The sequence below is a fragment of the Hyperolius riggenbachi genome, chromosome 12 (assembly GCF_040937935.1).
Source record: "Hyperolius riggenbachi isolate aHypRig1 chromosome 12, aHypRig1.pri, whole genome shotgun sequence".
Lineage (NCBI taxonomy): Eukaryota > Metazoa > Chordata > Amphibia > Anura > Hyperoliidae > Hyperolius > Hyperolius riggenbachi.
The window spans coordinates 38,814,689-38,826,727 of NC_090657.1; the positions used below are offsets into that span (position 1 = coordinate 38,814,689).

The 12,039-nt window shown below is 47.2% G+C and overlaps 1 protein-coding gene across 1 annotated transcript in view; it reads left to right on the forward strand.

Moving 5' to 3' along the window:
• LOC137540927 (all-trans-retinol 13,14-reductase-like) overlaps window positions 1-12,039 on the forward strand; it is a 95,305-nt gene that overhangs the window by 69,840 nt on the left and 13,426 nt on the right. Inside the window, exon 9 of the mRNA XM_068262105.1 lies at window positions 6,918-7,084. Coding sequence (XP_068118206.1) covers window positions 6,918-7,084 — 167 coding nt within the window. The remainder of the gene's footprint in view (window positions 1-6,917; window positions 7,085-12,039) is intronic.

A 12,039-nucleotide genomic window follows, 5' to 3' on the forward strand; every position in this document is an offset into this window, starting at 1 on the left:
TGCATGGCGGCAAAAAGCATTGCTGCTATATCCGCACGCTTTTTGTCCACATGCAAGGCCTGGGTTGTTGTGTCTCACAAAGCGTGGCCTTCTCCTCCTGCGCCTGCTCCTGTTCCATCACGTCTGCTGCTGCTGGGTTAGCGTTGCCGCGTGGTCCCTGTTTATTGAACCACTTATCTTTATTACATTTATGACTGCATGGCGGTACAAAGCATGCTATCCGCACGCTTCTTGCCCTCATGCAAGGCCTGGGTTGTTGTGTCTCACAAAGCGTGGCCTTCTCCTCCTGCGCCTGCTCCTGTTCCATCACGTCTGCTGCTGCTGGGTTAGCGTTGCCGCGTGGTCCCTGTTTATTGAACCACTTATCTTTATTACATTTATGACTGCATGGCGGTACAAAGCATGCTATCCGCACGCTTCTTGCCCTCATGCAAGGCCTGGGTTGTTGTGTCTCACAAAGCGTGGCCTTCTCCTCCTGCGCCTCCTCCTGTTCCATCACGTCTGCTGCTGCTGGGTTAGCGTTGCCGCGTGGTCCCTGTTTATTGAACCACTTATCTTTATTACATTTATGACTGCATGGCGGTACAAAGCATGCTATCCGCACGCTTCTTGCCCTCATGCAAGGCCTGGGTTGTTGTGTCTCACAAAGCGTGGCCTTCTCCTCCTGCGCCTGCTCCTGTTCCATCACGTCTGCTGCTGCTGGGTTAGCGTTGCCGCGTGGTCCCTGTTTATTGAACCACTTATCTTTATTACATTTATGACTGCATGGCGGTACAAAGCATGCTATCCGCACGCTTCTTGCCCTCATGCAAGGCCTGGGTTGTTGTGTCTCACAAAGCGTGGCCTTCTCCTCCTGCGCCTCCTCCTGTTCCATCACGTCTGCTGCTGCTGGGTTAGCGTTGCCGCGTGGTCCCTGTTTATTGAACCACTTATCTTTATTACATTTATGACTGCATGGCGGTACAAAGCATGCTATCCGCACGCTTCTTGCCCTCATGCAAGGCCTGGGTTGTTGTGTCTCACAAAGCGTGGCCTTCTCCTCCTGCGCCTGCTCCTGTTCCATCACGTCTGCTGCTGCTGGGTTAGCGTTGCCGCGTGGTCCCTGTTTATTGAACCACTTATCTTTATTACATTTATGACTGCATGGCGGTACAAAGCATGCTATCCGCACGCTTCTTGCCCTCATGCAAGGCCTGGGTTGTTGTGTCTCACAAAGCGTGGCCTTCTCCTCCTGCGCCTCCTCCTGTTCCATCACGTCTGCTGCTGCTGGGTTAGCGTTGCCGCGTGGTCCCTGTTTATTGAACCACTTATCTTTATTACATTTATGACTGCATGGCGGTACAAAGCATGCTATCCGCACGCTTCTTGCCCTCATGCAAGGCCTGGGTTGTTGTGTCTCACAAAGCGTGGCCTTCTCCTCCTGCGCCTGCTCCTGTTCCATCACGTCTGCTGCTGCTGGGTTAGCGTTGCCGCGTGGTCCCTGTTTATTGAACCACTTATCTTTATTACATTTATGACTGCATGGCGGTACAAAGCCTGCTATCCGCACGCTTCTTGCCCTCATGCAAGGCCGGGGTTGTTGTGTCTCACAAAGCGTGGCCTTCTTCTCCTCCTGCGCCACCCTCCTCCTGTTCCATCACGTGTGCTGCTGCTGGGTTAGCGTTACCGGTCCCTTTTCCTGGAACCTCTTATATGTATTACATTTATGACTGCATGCCGACAAAAAACATGTTACCTGTGCAAAGAAAACAGACATTTCCCGCATTTAAAAGACAGTTTTCCCTTTGAAACTTTAAAATCGATTTTCTCAAAAACTATAAGCTCTTTTTGCTAATTTTTTTTTCCTCTTGTACCCACTCCCAAGGTGCACATACCCTGTAAATTTGGGGTATGTAGCATGCAAGGAGGCTTTACAAACCACAAAAGTTCGGGTCCCCATTGACTTCCATTATGTTCGGAGTTCGGGTCGAACACCCGAACATCGCGGCCATGTTCGGCCTGTTCGGCCCGAACCCGAACATCTAGATGTTCGCCCAACACTATTTGCCAGACATTTTTGTTACAGAAGCTGTTCAGTAACAGCTTTACTGTAACAATATATGTAATCTGCTACACAAAAACGCTCAAAAAAACGCTAGGCATGTTTAGAAAATCTCTCTAAACATGCCTAGAATCGCTCTGAATTCTGCTTCAAAAACCTCTAGCGTTAGCAGTTCTGCTAGAGGTTTTTGGTGTGCACTGGCCCATAGTGAGGGATTGGAAATCCACAAACAATCATCACACTTGCTGTTGATGGAATCGGGTGAGGAAGGGGAACCAGAAGGCGGACCAAGTAAACATTTTCAGATAGCTAGAGAGTTATGGGAAGGAGCAAGGGAATAATATGATGGTGGAAAAGTGAGATCGGAAAATACATGATATTAGGTCAGGATGAGTGAGGTGTAGATACAGTATGTAGGTGGTTAGCTGAATGGCTGGATGATATGGTGCAAGAACCAACTTGTTTGGGTGGAGATTGGGAGACAGGATGTATTGAAATGGATCAGTGAATAATGGCGCACAGCGCCTATGCATAAAAATGGCGCCGCATTAAAAAAATACGCTTATCGCTATTTATCGTTAGTACTGCATACTAATGGCGCACAGGGAAAAAAGCAGAAAAACGGCACACACAAACGTTATTTATCAATAGTGGCACACACTAACGTTATTTATCAATAGTGGCACACACTAACGTTATTTATCAATAGTGGCACACACTAACGTGATTTATCAATAGCCCCCTACATAAGCCAAACTGCAGACGTTATTTAACTGCAAAATGGTGAATGGATTTCATGTAACACTGTCAAGGTTAGGGTTAGGCACTACCGGGGGGGGGGGGGGGGGGGTGTCTTAGGCACCATCAGGGGGGTGGTTAGGGTTAGACACCACCAGGGGGGGTCTTAGGGTTAGACACCACCAGGGGGGGTCTTAGGGTTAGGCACCACCAGGGGGGTCTTAGGGTTAGGCACCACCAGGGGGGGTCTTAGGGTTAGGGATAGGTAAAGGGAGGGTTCTGTGTGAGAGTAGGGTTAGGTATAGTTACAGTACAATATACACCACCAGGGGGGTGGTTAGGGTTAGGCACCACCAGGGGGGTGGTTAGGGTTAGGCACCACCAGGGGGGTGGTTAGGGTTAGGCACCACCAGGGGGGGTGGTTAGGGTTAGGCACCACCAGGGGGGTGGTTAGGGTTAGGCACCACCAGGGGGGTGGTTAGGGTTAGGCACCACCAGGGGGGTGGTTAGGGGTAGGTACAGAGAGGGTTCTGTGTGTTAACGCTAAATAACAATAAGGCTTTAACGCTAAACAACAATAAGGCTTTAACGTTAAATAGCGATAAGCGGCAAACGGATTAGCGGCAACACCGTGCGCCATTATTCTTAGGCGCCATTTTCAGATGTAAGCGGATGTATTGAAAGGAAGGTAATGATCTTAAACCGGATCTGAGGTGAAAAACTAACTATAACAAGTAACTTGTTGATATATCTTATCTAAAGTTTAGATAGTTTACACAGCAAATCTAGCTGCAAACAGCTTCAATAGTGTATGAATATTTATTCCTGTGATACAATGAGAGCAGCCATGTTCTGTTTGTCAAATTGTCACAGGCCGAGGGCTGGAGATGCTATCAGCTTGCCTGTGTGTAATGTGACAAATTCAGTCCCCTCTCCTCCTCCCTTCTCCCCTCTGCCTCTGAAATCTCTGGCTAGTAACCTCCTCCTCCTGTCCAGACTGAGCTCCCATAAGGCCTTGCTACAGTGCCAAGGCACTCTGCAAAAGCTGTGGGCGAGGCTTGTTTAGTTTATAGGGAATTAGAGTATTAAAACAAAACAAAAAAAAGTATTTGTCTTGAGGAATGCCCTATAAACTATAGGAAAGAAACACTATTATGCAATGAGTAAAAGTTTATCTTGGATCCATTTTAAGCGATGAATGGGTAGTGATTAAAGTATAGGAGACTGAATGAAACTAGACGTACATAAATTGACATTTATATTATGGATTTAGAGGTTGGGGTCTTTCGACCGTTTTTCTTTTTTTTTTTTTTTTCTTTCTAATAACCAAATAAGTCAATACATTATCAAACAATGATGCAAAATGAACCCAACATAAGAGGGCTTCAATGAAGCACATTTGAGCTGGTTGGGTACAGTACAAAATGTACGCTGAGTTTGGAAAAAAAAAAAAAAGGAAGAGGGGAAATGGGGGGGGGGGGGAGGAACAAACCATTTTTACTCTACATTTATTAAAGAGGATCTGTAACGTCAAAAGATCCCCTGGGGGGTCCTCACCTCGGGTGGGGGAAGCCTCCGGCTCCTAATGAGGCTTCCCACGCCATCCTCCGTCCCTCAGGGGTCTTGCTGCAGCCCTCTGAGAAAGAGGACGTCAATATTTACCTTCCCGGCTCCTGCGCTCTGACGACTGTCGGCTCCGAAGTAGGCGGAAATACCCGATCACCGTCGGGTCTGCTCTACTGCGCAGGCGCAAGTTTCTGGCGCCTGCGCAGTAGAGCGGACCCGACTGAGATCGGGTATTTCCGTGTAGTTCTAGTTCGGAGCAGACAGCAGCCACAGCGCCCCCGCTGGAGCCAGCAAAGGTAAATATTGAACTGACAGACGGGTCTGTCGCCGGCTGTTCGGAGGGCTGCAGCGAGATCCCCGTGGGACAGAGGAAGGCGTGGGAAGCCTCATTAGGATCCCGAGGCTTCCCCCACCCGAGGTGAGTACCCCCCAGGGGATCTTTTTGATGTTACAGAGTCTCTTTAAAGCATTTTTCCTTTGCATTTTTAAAATCCATTTTCCAAAAAACTACAAAAAACTACTTTTCTTGACTTATTCCCACTATTCCTCTTAAAGGATACCCGAGGTGACATGTGACATGATGAGATAGACATGTGTATGTATAGTGCCTATCACATAAATAACTAGGCTGTGTTCCTTTTTTTCCTTCTCTGCCTGAAAATGTTAATCATCAGGTATGTAAGTGGCAGTTCCCGTCTGAGTCAAGACTGGGTCAGACTACAGTGTGACCTTCACTGATAAGAAATTACAACTATAAAACTCTTTCCTAGTAGAAAATGGCTTCTGGGAGCAGGAAGGAGATAAAAAGGGTCAATAATTCATAGATTTTAGCTCTGGCATACATCAATGAATGTGTCAGTGAGCAAAAACAATAAAATAGTAAAAACTTAAAAAGTAGATTTAAATATAAAATGAAAACGTGGAATATTTTAAAAAGTCATTTTTAGTTCAAGGAGGATAGATACAATTGTTTATTTCATGAGTTTATTTTCACCTCGGGTGTCCTTATACGAGGCAATTTAGGCTATTATAGCATGTATGGTGCTGTGCTATTAACCTCTAAAGTCGGGATGAAATTACACAAAAAATGACTTCAAATTGTGAAATTACGGCTCCTGGTTGCAGTTACAAATGAAATGACGACTTTTCCCATTACGATTTTGCATCATTACGATTATGTGAAATTCATACTCATCACTAATAGTGACAAGAATTAGAAATAAAGTTCTATTTTTTCCATTTTGTATTTTTATCTTTTGCATTGTACTCCATCAATAATTACAAGCTCTTATTTGTGAAAATAACAGTATAGTACATCCCAATGGCATACATGTTTAACCCCCTTGGTGGTATGATTCTTTCCGGATTTTTGGGTCTAAAAGCGGTACAATTTTTTTTTGCACCCTTTCAGACTCTAAAACCTGGAAAAAATCATGCTGCCAGGGAGATCTGTACAACCCCAGCAATCACTTACCTCCCTGGGCTCCAGCACTGCAGTTATGCCTCCATCCTCTGGGTGGCGCTGCAACTCTAAAGTGAGAGATTGCCGGCTGTTGTCATTCCGATGGCAATCTCACCAGGAGGAAGCAGAGCCCCTGGAGGAGAGGAAGAAGAATGTAGGCCGACGTCGGGATCCCTGGGAGGTATATAGAAATGCTGCGCGCATTGCTCTGAATAGAGCCTCCGGAGGCTACCCCGAGCAGAGGTCGGGATTACCGCTCTGAGCTGCAGTTTTCTGCCCCGACCCTAGCTCGGGAATACCGCCAGGGAGGTTAAAAAGCTAAACCCCTAAGGTAACAATTTATGTATTGTCTTATAAATGAAATGACCGTAATACACCCTCATGGCATACATATTTATAAAGTAATCTACCTAAGCTAACAATTTATGTATAGTCTTACAATTGCCATCACTTTGGCTTTTTTGTGTTATATGGGGGCAGGGAAAGAAGGGCTTAATAAGCATATTATAGGTATAGGAAATATATTTTCTAGTATTTTTTAATGTAATATTTTTTCTACTAGATGTCTGACAAATAATCTCTGTCTACTTGGAATGCTAAATCTCAGTACTCTAAGTTAGCAGTAAGTGATAGTTTGTTTTGTTTACAATGAATGCTCACTGCTGCTGGTTGCTACAGTGATCATTCATTAGATACTTTGATTAGCTTTTGGAACACATGTTCCCATTCACCAATCTGTGCTCCGCTTGAGTGACATCGGGGCAAGCGCACAACGATCGTGGACACACAGAGACAAGCATTTATATTTCTGGGAGCTAAAGTGAGGTTTCTCAGGGACATAGATACCTGTTTTGTGGGAGGGCAACTAAGTAGGCCATCATACTGCATACGTGTGGTAAGACTGAACAAGGCAATTAGGATTTTAAGATGAATTGTCAGCTCAGAACTTTCCGCTGTTTCTGCTTCACAAAAAAACACAGCTATAGTGTCAAAAATGATTGCATTAATGATAAAAACAACTGTTATTTAAATATAATTTACAACACTTGTTACTACCTATTAGCATAACATATTTTTATAACTATTAACTGTATACCACGCGTGCTACAGGCCACTCTTGTATGATTGCGCTGACGATGGCTCCTTATAGCTGGTTCTCGGAGTGGAGCGGGCAGACGCCACGGCAACGAGGTGAGGAATATCACAACAAGAAGATGAAGCTGGCACAGAACATGGTGGACCGGGCCACACAAGAGTTCCCACAACTGGAGGGCAAGGTACAAGGCACCGCACTGCTCGGGATGGGTGTTCTGCTGAATAAAGCTAGATACAGTGGTGGCCACATCAGCATTTTATCAGATTTCTGCATAAATTTGGCATCATGTAATAAACAAGTTGGTATCAGTCAGGTATTGATCATTTTCCTGATCACAAGCCCATCTAATAGTGTGGGGAGCAGTGATGGGCAGATATTTACCATGATCGGAATAGCCTTGATTCACAAGCAATTTTTCACTATTCGGTTTCGGTATTCAACGCCGTGATCGATTCTGGATCACGGAAATCGGCCCCCGGAAATTCTGCGATTACAAATATTTGGAATGCAATCGCGGTCATGATCACGGGGATCACGGTAAAAATTAATTTGTGATTATCTCCCGCCGACTTTAGCAGTTAATAGCAAAGCTCCCTTACATGGTAGGAACACCAAATTTGCCATATACCGTATGTTAAGAAGAACAGTGGGAACAAGAGGAAAACATTTTTTTTCAAAGAGACCTTATAGTTTTTGAGAAAATCGATTGTAAAATTTCAAAGGAAAAAGAAAAAGGTATACATTTAAATGCGGCAAATGACAGTTCTTAGTGAAACAATTCCCTCCGACTTTAGCACTTAATAGCAAAGGCCCCTTACCTCCTAGCAACACCAAATTTGCAGGATATGTTAAAAAGATAAAAAGATAGTGGGAAACTATAATATATATATATATATATATATATATATATATATATATATATATATATATATATATATTTAAATTTAATTTTTTTTGTGCTGCTAGTGGGAATTTAAAAAAAAAAAAATGACGTGGGGTCCCCCCTCTCGAGCCTCTCCTTAACCCCTTATCCCCCATGCAGGCTGGGATAGCCAGAATGCGGAGCCCTGAACGACTGGGGCTTCACACCCTGAGCTATACCAGCCTGCATGGTCCATGGTATGGGGGGGCTCTGGGGGGGCGGTGCGGCCAAGCCTTCCCTTCTCCCCGGAGCCCTTGTCCAATCCATGGACAAAGGGCTCTTCCCCCCCCTCGGGTGCCCCAGGAGAAGGTGGGGCGACAACTCCTGGGGGGGGGGGGTTCATGGTGGCATCTGTGAGTCCCCTTTAAGAAGGGGACCCCAGATTTCCACCCCCCTCCCAGGAGAAATTAGTATGCCACTTACCCATTTCCACAATGGGTTAAGAGAAAAAAAAACATAACAACGAGAAAATTCCTTTATTAATCTTAATTAACATGAATACTTACCTGCATCTTTAAGAAAAGGTTCCCACGCCAATATCCTTGGAAAGGTGCCACGCCAATATCCTCTATCAATTCGGAGAGTGTGTAGTCTACCGGCACTATGGGATACACAGTCCTGTTCCTGGAGGTGGGAGGGATCAAACATCCAGACACCACCTTGATTATGAAAAGTGCATGCTCATGATGCTGATGACAGATATGTAGAACATGGATCATGGAAAAAAGGAAAAAAGTTCCATCAGACACTGCAGTTAATTTGTATTTATTTAGGATTCAAGCGTGACATGGATCACAATATGTGAATTCCTTGTGTTCATAGGTAGGTGCATGCGTCATAAGCAAACAACTTGTGTTATGATGACAAAGTCAATATTTCAGCATAAGATAGATGTCCTACCAGAGTGGTGGTGGTGGGAACAGGGCAAAACACGGTAGCCTAATGGCCGTTTCGTGCTGCGATGCTTCTTCCGAGGCTGATCCGCTTCTTCTATCTTGCAAACTTCATCTTGATTGAAGATCAAGACACGGCCCCGCCGACACGCAGCGCCGGTCACCGCCGCAGAGGACACAGCTCTAGCTATACTCTGTATAGCTAGGGCAGGAAGCATCTTTGAATTTAGGCTCCAAGTCTCCCTATTGGTCTATTAACAGACCAATGGGAGTCAGGAGGATCCTCAATGGTCTGTTAATAGTTTGTTCCTAACATGTAAGGGGGCAGCTATTAACTGCCGGCAGGTTTTGGCGGCTTTTTAATCACAAATACTTTTTTGTTTGAAATTTAAAAATTTGATTTTCTCAAAACTAAAGGTTCTTTTTGATTTTTTTTTAAGTTGTAGCCACATCTCACCTTTATAATCAATGCAATTTTGGTAATTGTAGTATGTATGGGCACTTTTCTATTAGCTAAACCGCTTATCCGTGACCACGGCCGTGGATTTCCGTGATTGCCTCATTCACTGGAAAAATCCGGGTTGAATTCGTGAGTCCGTTTCAAATCCAGAAATTAATCACGCCATTCCGGATTTTTTTTTTCAACCACGACCAAATAGTCGAATCTGTGATTAGGGGGTATCCGAGCATCACTGGTGGGGAGCAAATAAGTTTAAGCCAGACGACTCTCCGTGTGTATACTATAGTACTGATGCACTTAATGCGGTTATATTTTAACATGTTTTTATGATTGACGGCAGACATACCGTATATGCTCGGATATAAGCCGAATTTTTGAGACAAAAAAAAAAAAAATACCCCAAACGTCTCTCTCTGAATTTTTTAATAATTGTGTCTTTATATAGCCCTGACATCTTCTTCAGTGCTTTACAAAGTACATAGTCATGTCCCTGACTGTTAGATTTGCGAGTCATTAGTGAACCCCCACCCCCTAGTGCACCCCCACTGCAATGTGGGGAAGAAAAGCTGAGCAGCACTAATGACCAGGTGCCGCTCCTCTATGCCACCTGACTGGAGTGTGTGGCCGACCTTTTGAATTGTCCTCCTTGTCCCCCCAAGTGTCCATGTCAGGATATTCACCGCGGTGTGAGTGCTTCTTACCGGTCCACGCTACATTGGGATTCCTCTTCCCGTCAGGTGCAGGCTCATTTCTATGACGCCCTCTAGTGAAATCTCTCATGTGCGCCACTGCAGACGTCATGGCAATGAGCCTGCGACAGGTGGCGGAGAGGGAATAGCATAGTCACCACCAGTGCTACATTACTCTACACATAGCGGCAAGCAGAGGAGGTGGGGGGCACATGGTCATTAGTGCTGCTCAGCTTTTTTTTGCACATACATCTGGACTGGCAGAGCAGGGAAGGGAGGTGGGCGGTAACACGGCCACCAGCTGTCCCATCCCTGCAGCACTCTGCACATAGCTGGGGACATGAGATAACTCACTCTCTTCCAGTGGCGTAGCAATGGGGATAGCCGCCATAGCGTCGCTACGGGGCCCCGCGGCAGCGCTACGTCACAGGGGGCCCGCAGCTGCCCGAGAGGAATTTTTTTTTTTTGTTTATTATTTTTTTTGTTTACTTTTTGTATGGGGCCCCCCTCCCTCACCTCAGTGCCCCCCCACCCTCCTCACCTGGGGTCCCCCCTCCTTTTATCAGCGACGGGAGGTGAGTCATATACAGAAGGCTCCGGCGGGGGTAAGCAGCCACTAGAGGTTCAGCTGCCTCCGGGCTACGGTGTCCCCACTGTATTGCTGCTCGCACCGCTTCCTGGTTTTATTGCGAGCAGCAATACAGTGGGGACACCGTAGCCCGGAGGCAGCTGAACCTCTAGTGGCTGATTACTCCGACGGAGCCTTCTGTATATGACGCACCTCCCGCCGCTGATAAAAGGAGGGGGGACCCCAGGTGAGGCAGCTACCTCCCCTCCCGCCTGGCTACCTAACTGCCCACTACCCCACCCGGCTACCTAACTGCCCACCCTCCCACCCGGCTACCTAACTGAGGGCTACCTAACTGCCCACCCACCCGCCCGGCTACCTAACTGCCCATCCACCCGCCCGGCTACCTAACTGCCCATCCACCTGCCCGGCTACCTAACTGCCCATCCACCCACCCGGCTACCTAACTGCCCATCCACCCACCCGGCTACCTAACTGCCCACTACCTAACTGCCCACCCGGCTACCTAACTGAGGGCTACCTAACTGAAGGCTACCTAACTGCCCACTCTCCCACCCGGCTACCTAACTGCCCACCCTCCCACCCGGCTACCTAACTGCTCACCCTCCCACCTGGCTACCTAACTGCCCACCCTGCCACCCGGCTACCTAACTGAGGGCTACCTAACTGCCCACCCGGCTACCTAACTGCCCACCCGGCTACCTAACTGCCCACCCTCCCACCTGGCTACCTAACTGCCCACCCGGCTACCTAACTGCCCACCCAGCTACCTAGCTGCCCACCTGGCTACCTATCTGCCTACCCTGCCACCCAGCTACCTAACTGCCCACCCAGCTACCTAACTGCCTACCCTGCCACCCAGCTACCTATCTGCCTACCCTGCTACCCAGCTACCTAACTGCCCACCCGGCTACCTAACTGCCCACCCTGCCACCCGGCTACCTAACTTCCCACCCGGCTACCTAACTGCCCACCTTTCTACCTAACTTCCCACCTGGCTACCTAACTGCCCACCTTTCTACCTAACTTCCCACCCGGCTACCTAACTGCCCACCTTTCTACCTAACTTCCCACCCGGCTACCTAACTGCCCACCTTTCTACCTAACTTCCCACCCGGCTACCTAACTGCCCACCTTTCTACCTAACTTCCCACCCGGCTACCTAACTGCCCACCTTTCTACCTAACTTCCCACCCGGCTACCTAACTGCCCACCTTTCTACCTAACTTCCCACCCGGCTACCTAACTGCCCACCCGTCTACCTAACTGCCCACCCGTCTACCTAACTGCCCACCCGTCTACCTAACTGCCCACCCTCCCACTCATCTACCTATCTCCCTACCCTCCCACCCAGCTACCTAACTGCCTACCCAGTGCATTGCCTGCACCGCAAATAGTGTGCCAGCCTGCCCAACCACCCTCCCTCCAGGTAATTAATGTTAGCCCACTATAGACCTAACTACATATACTGCATTTTGTGGTGAAATCTGCCGACAATCTGGTTGCATATTGTGTGGAGATCTGCCGACAATCTGGTTGTATATTGTGTGGAGATCTGCCGACAATCTGGTTGCATTTTGTTG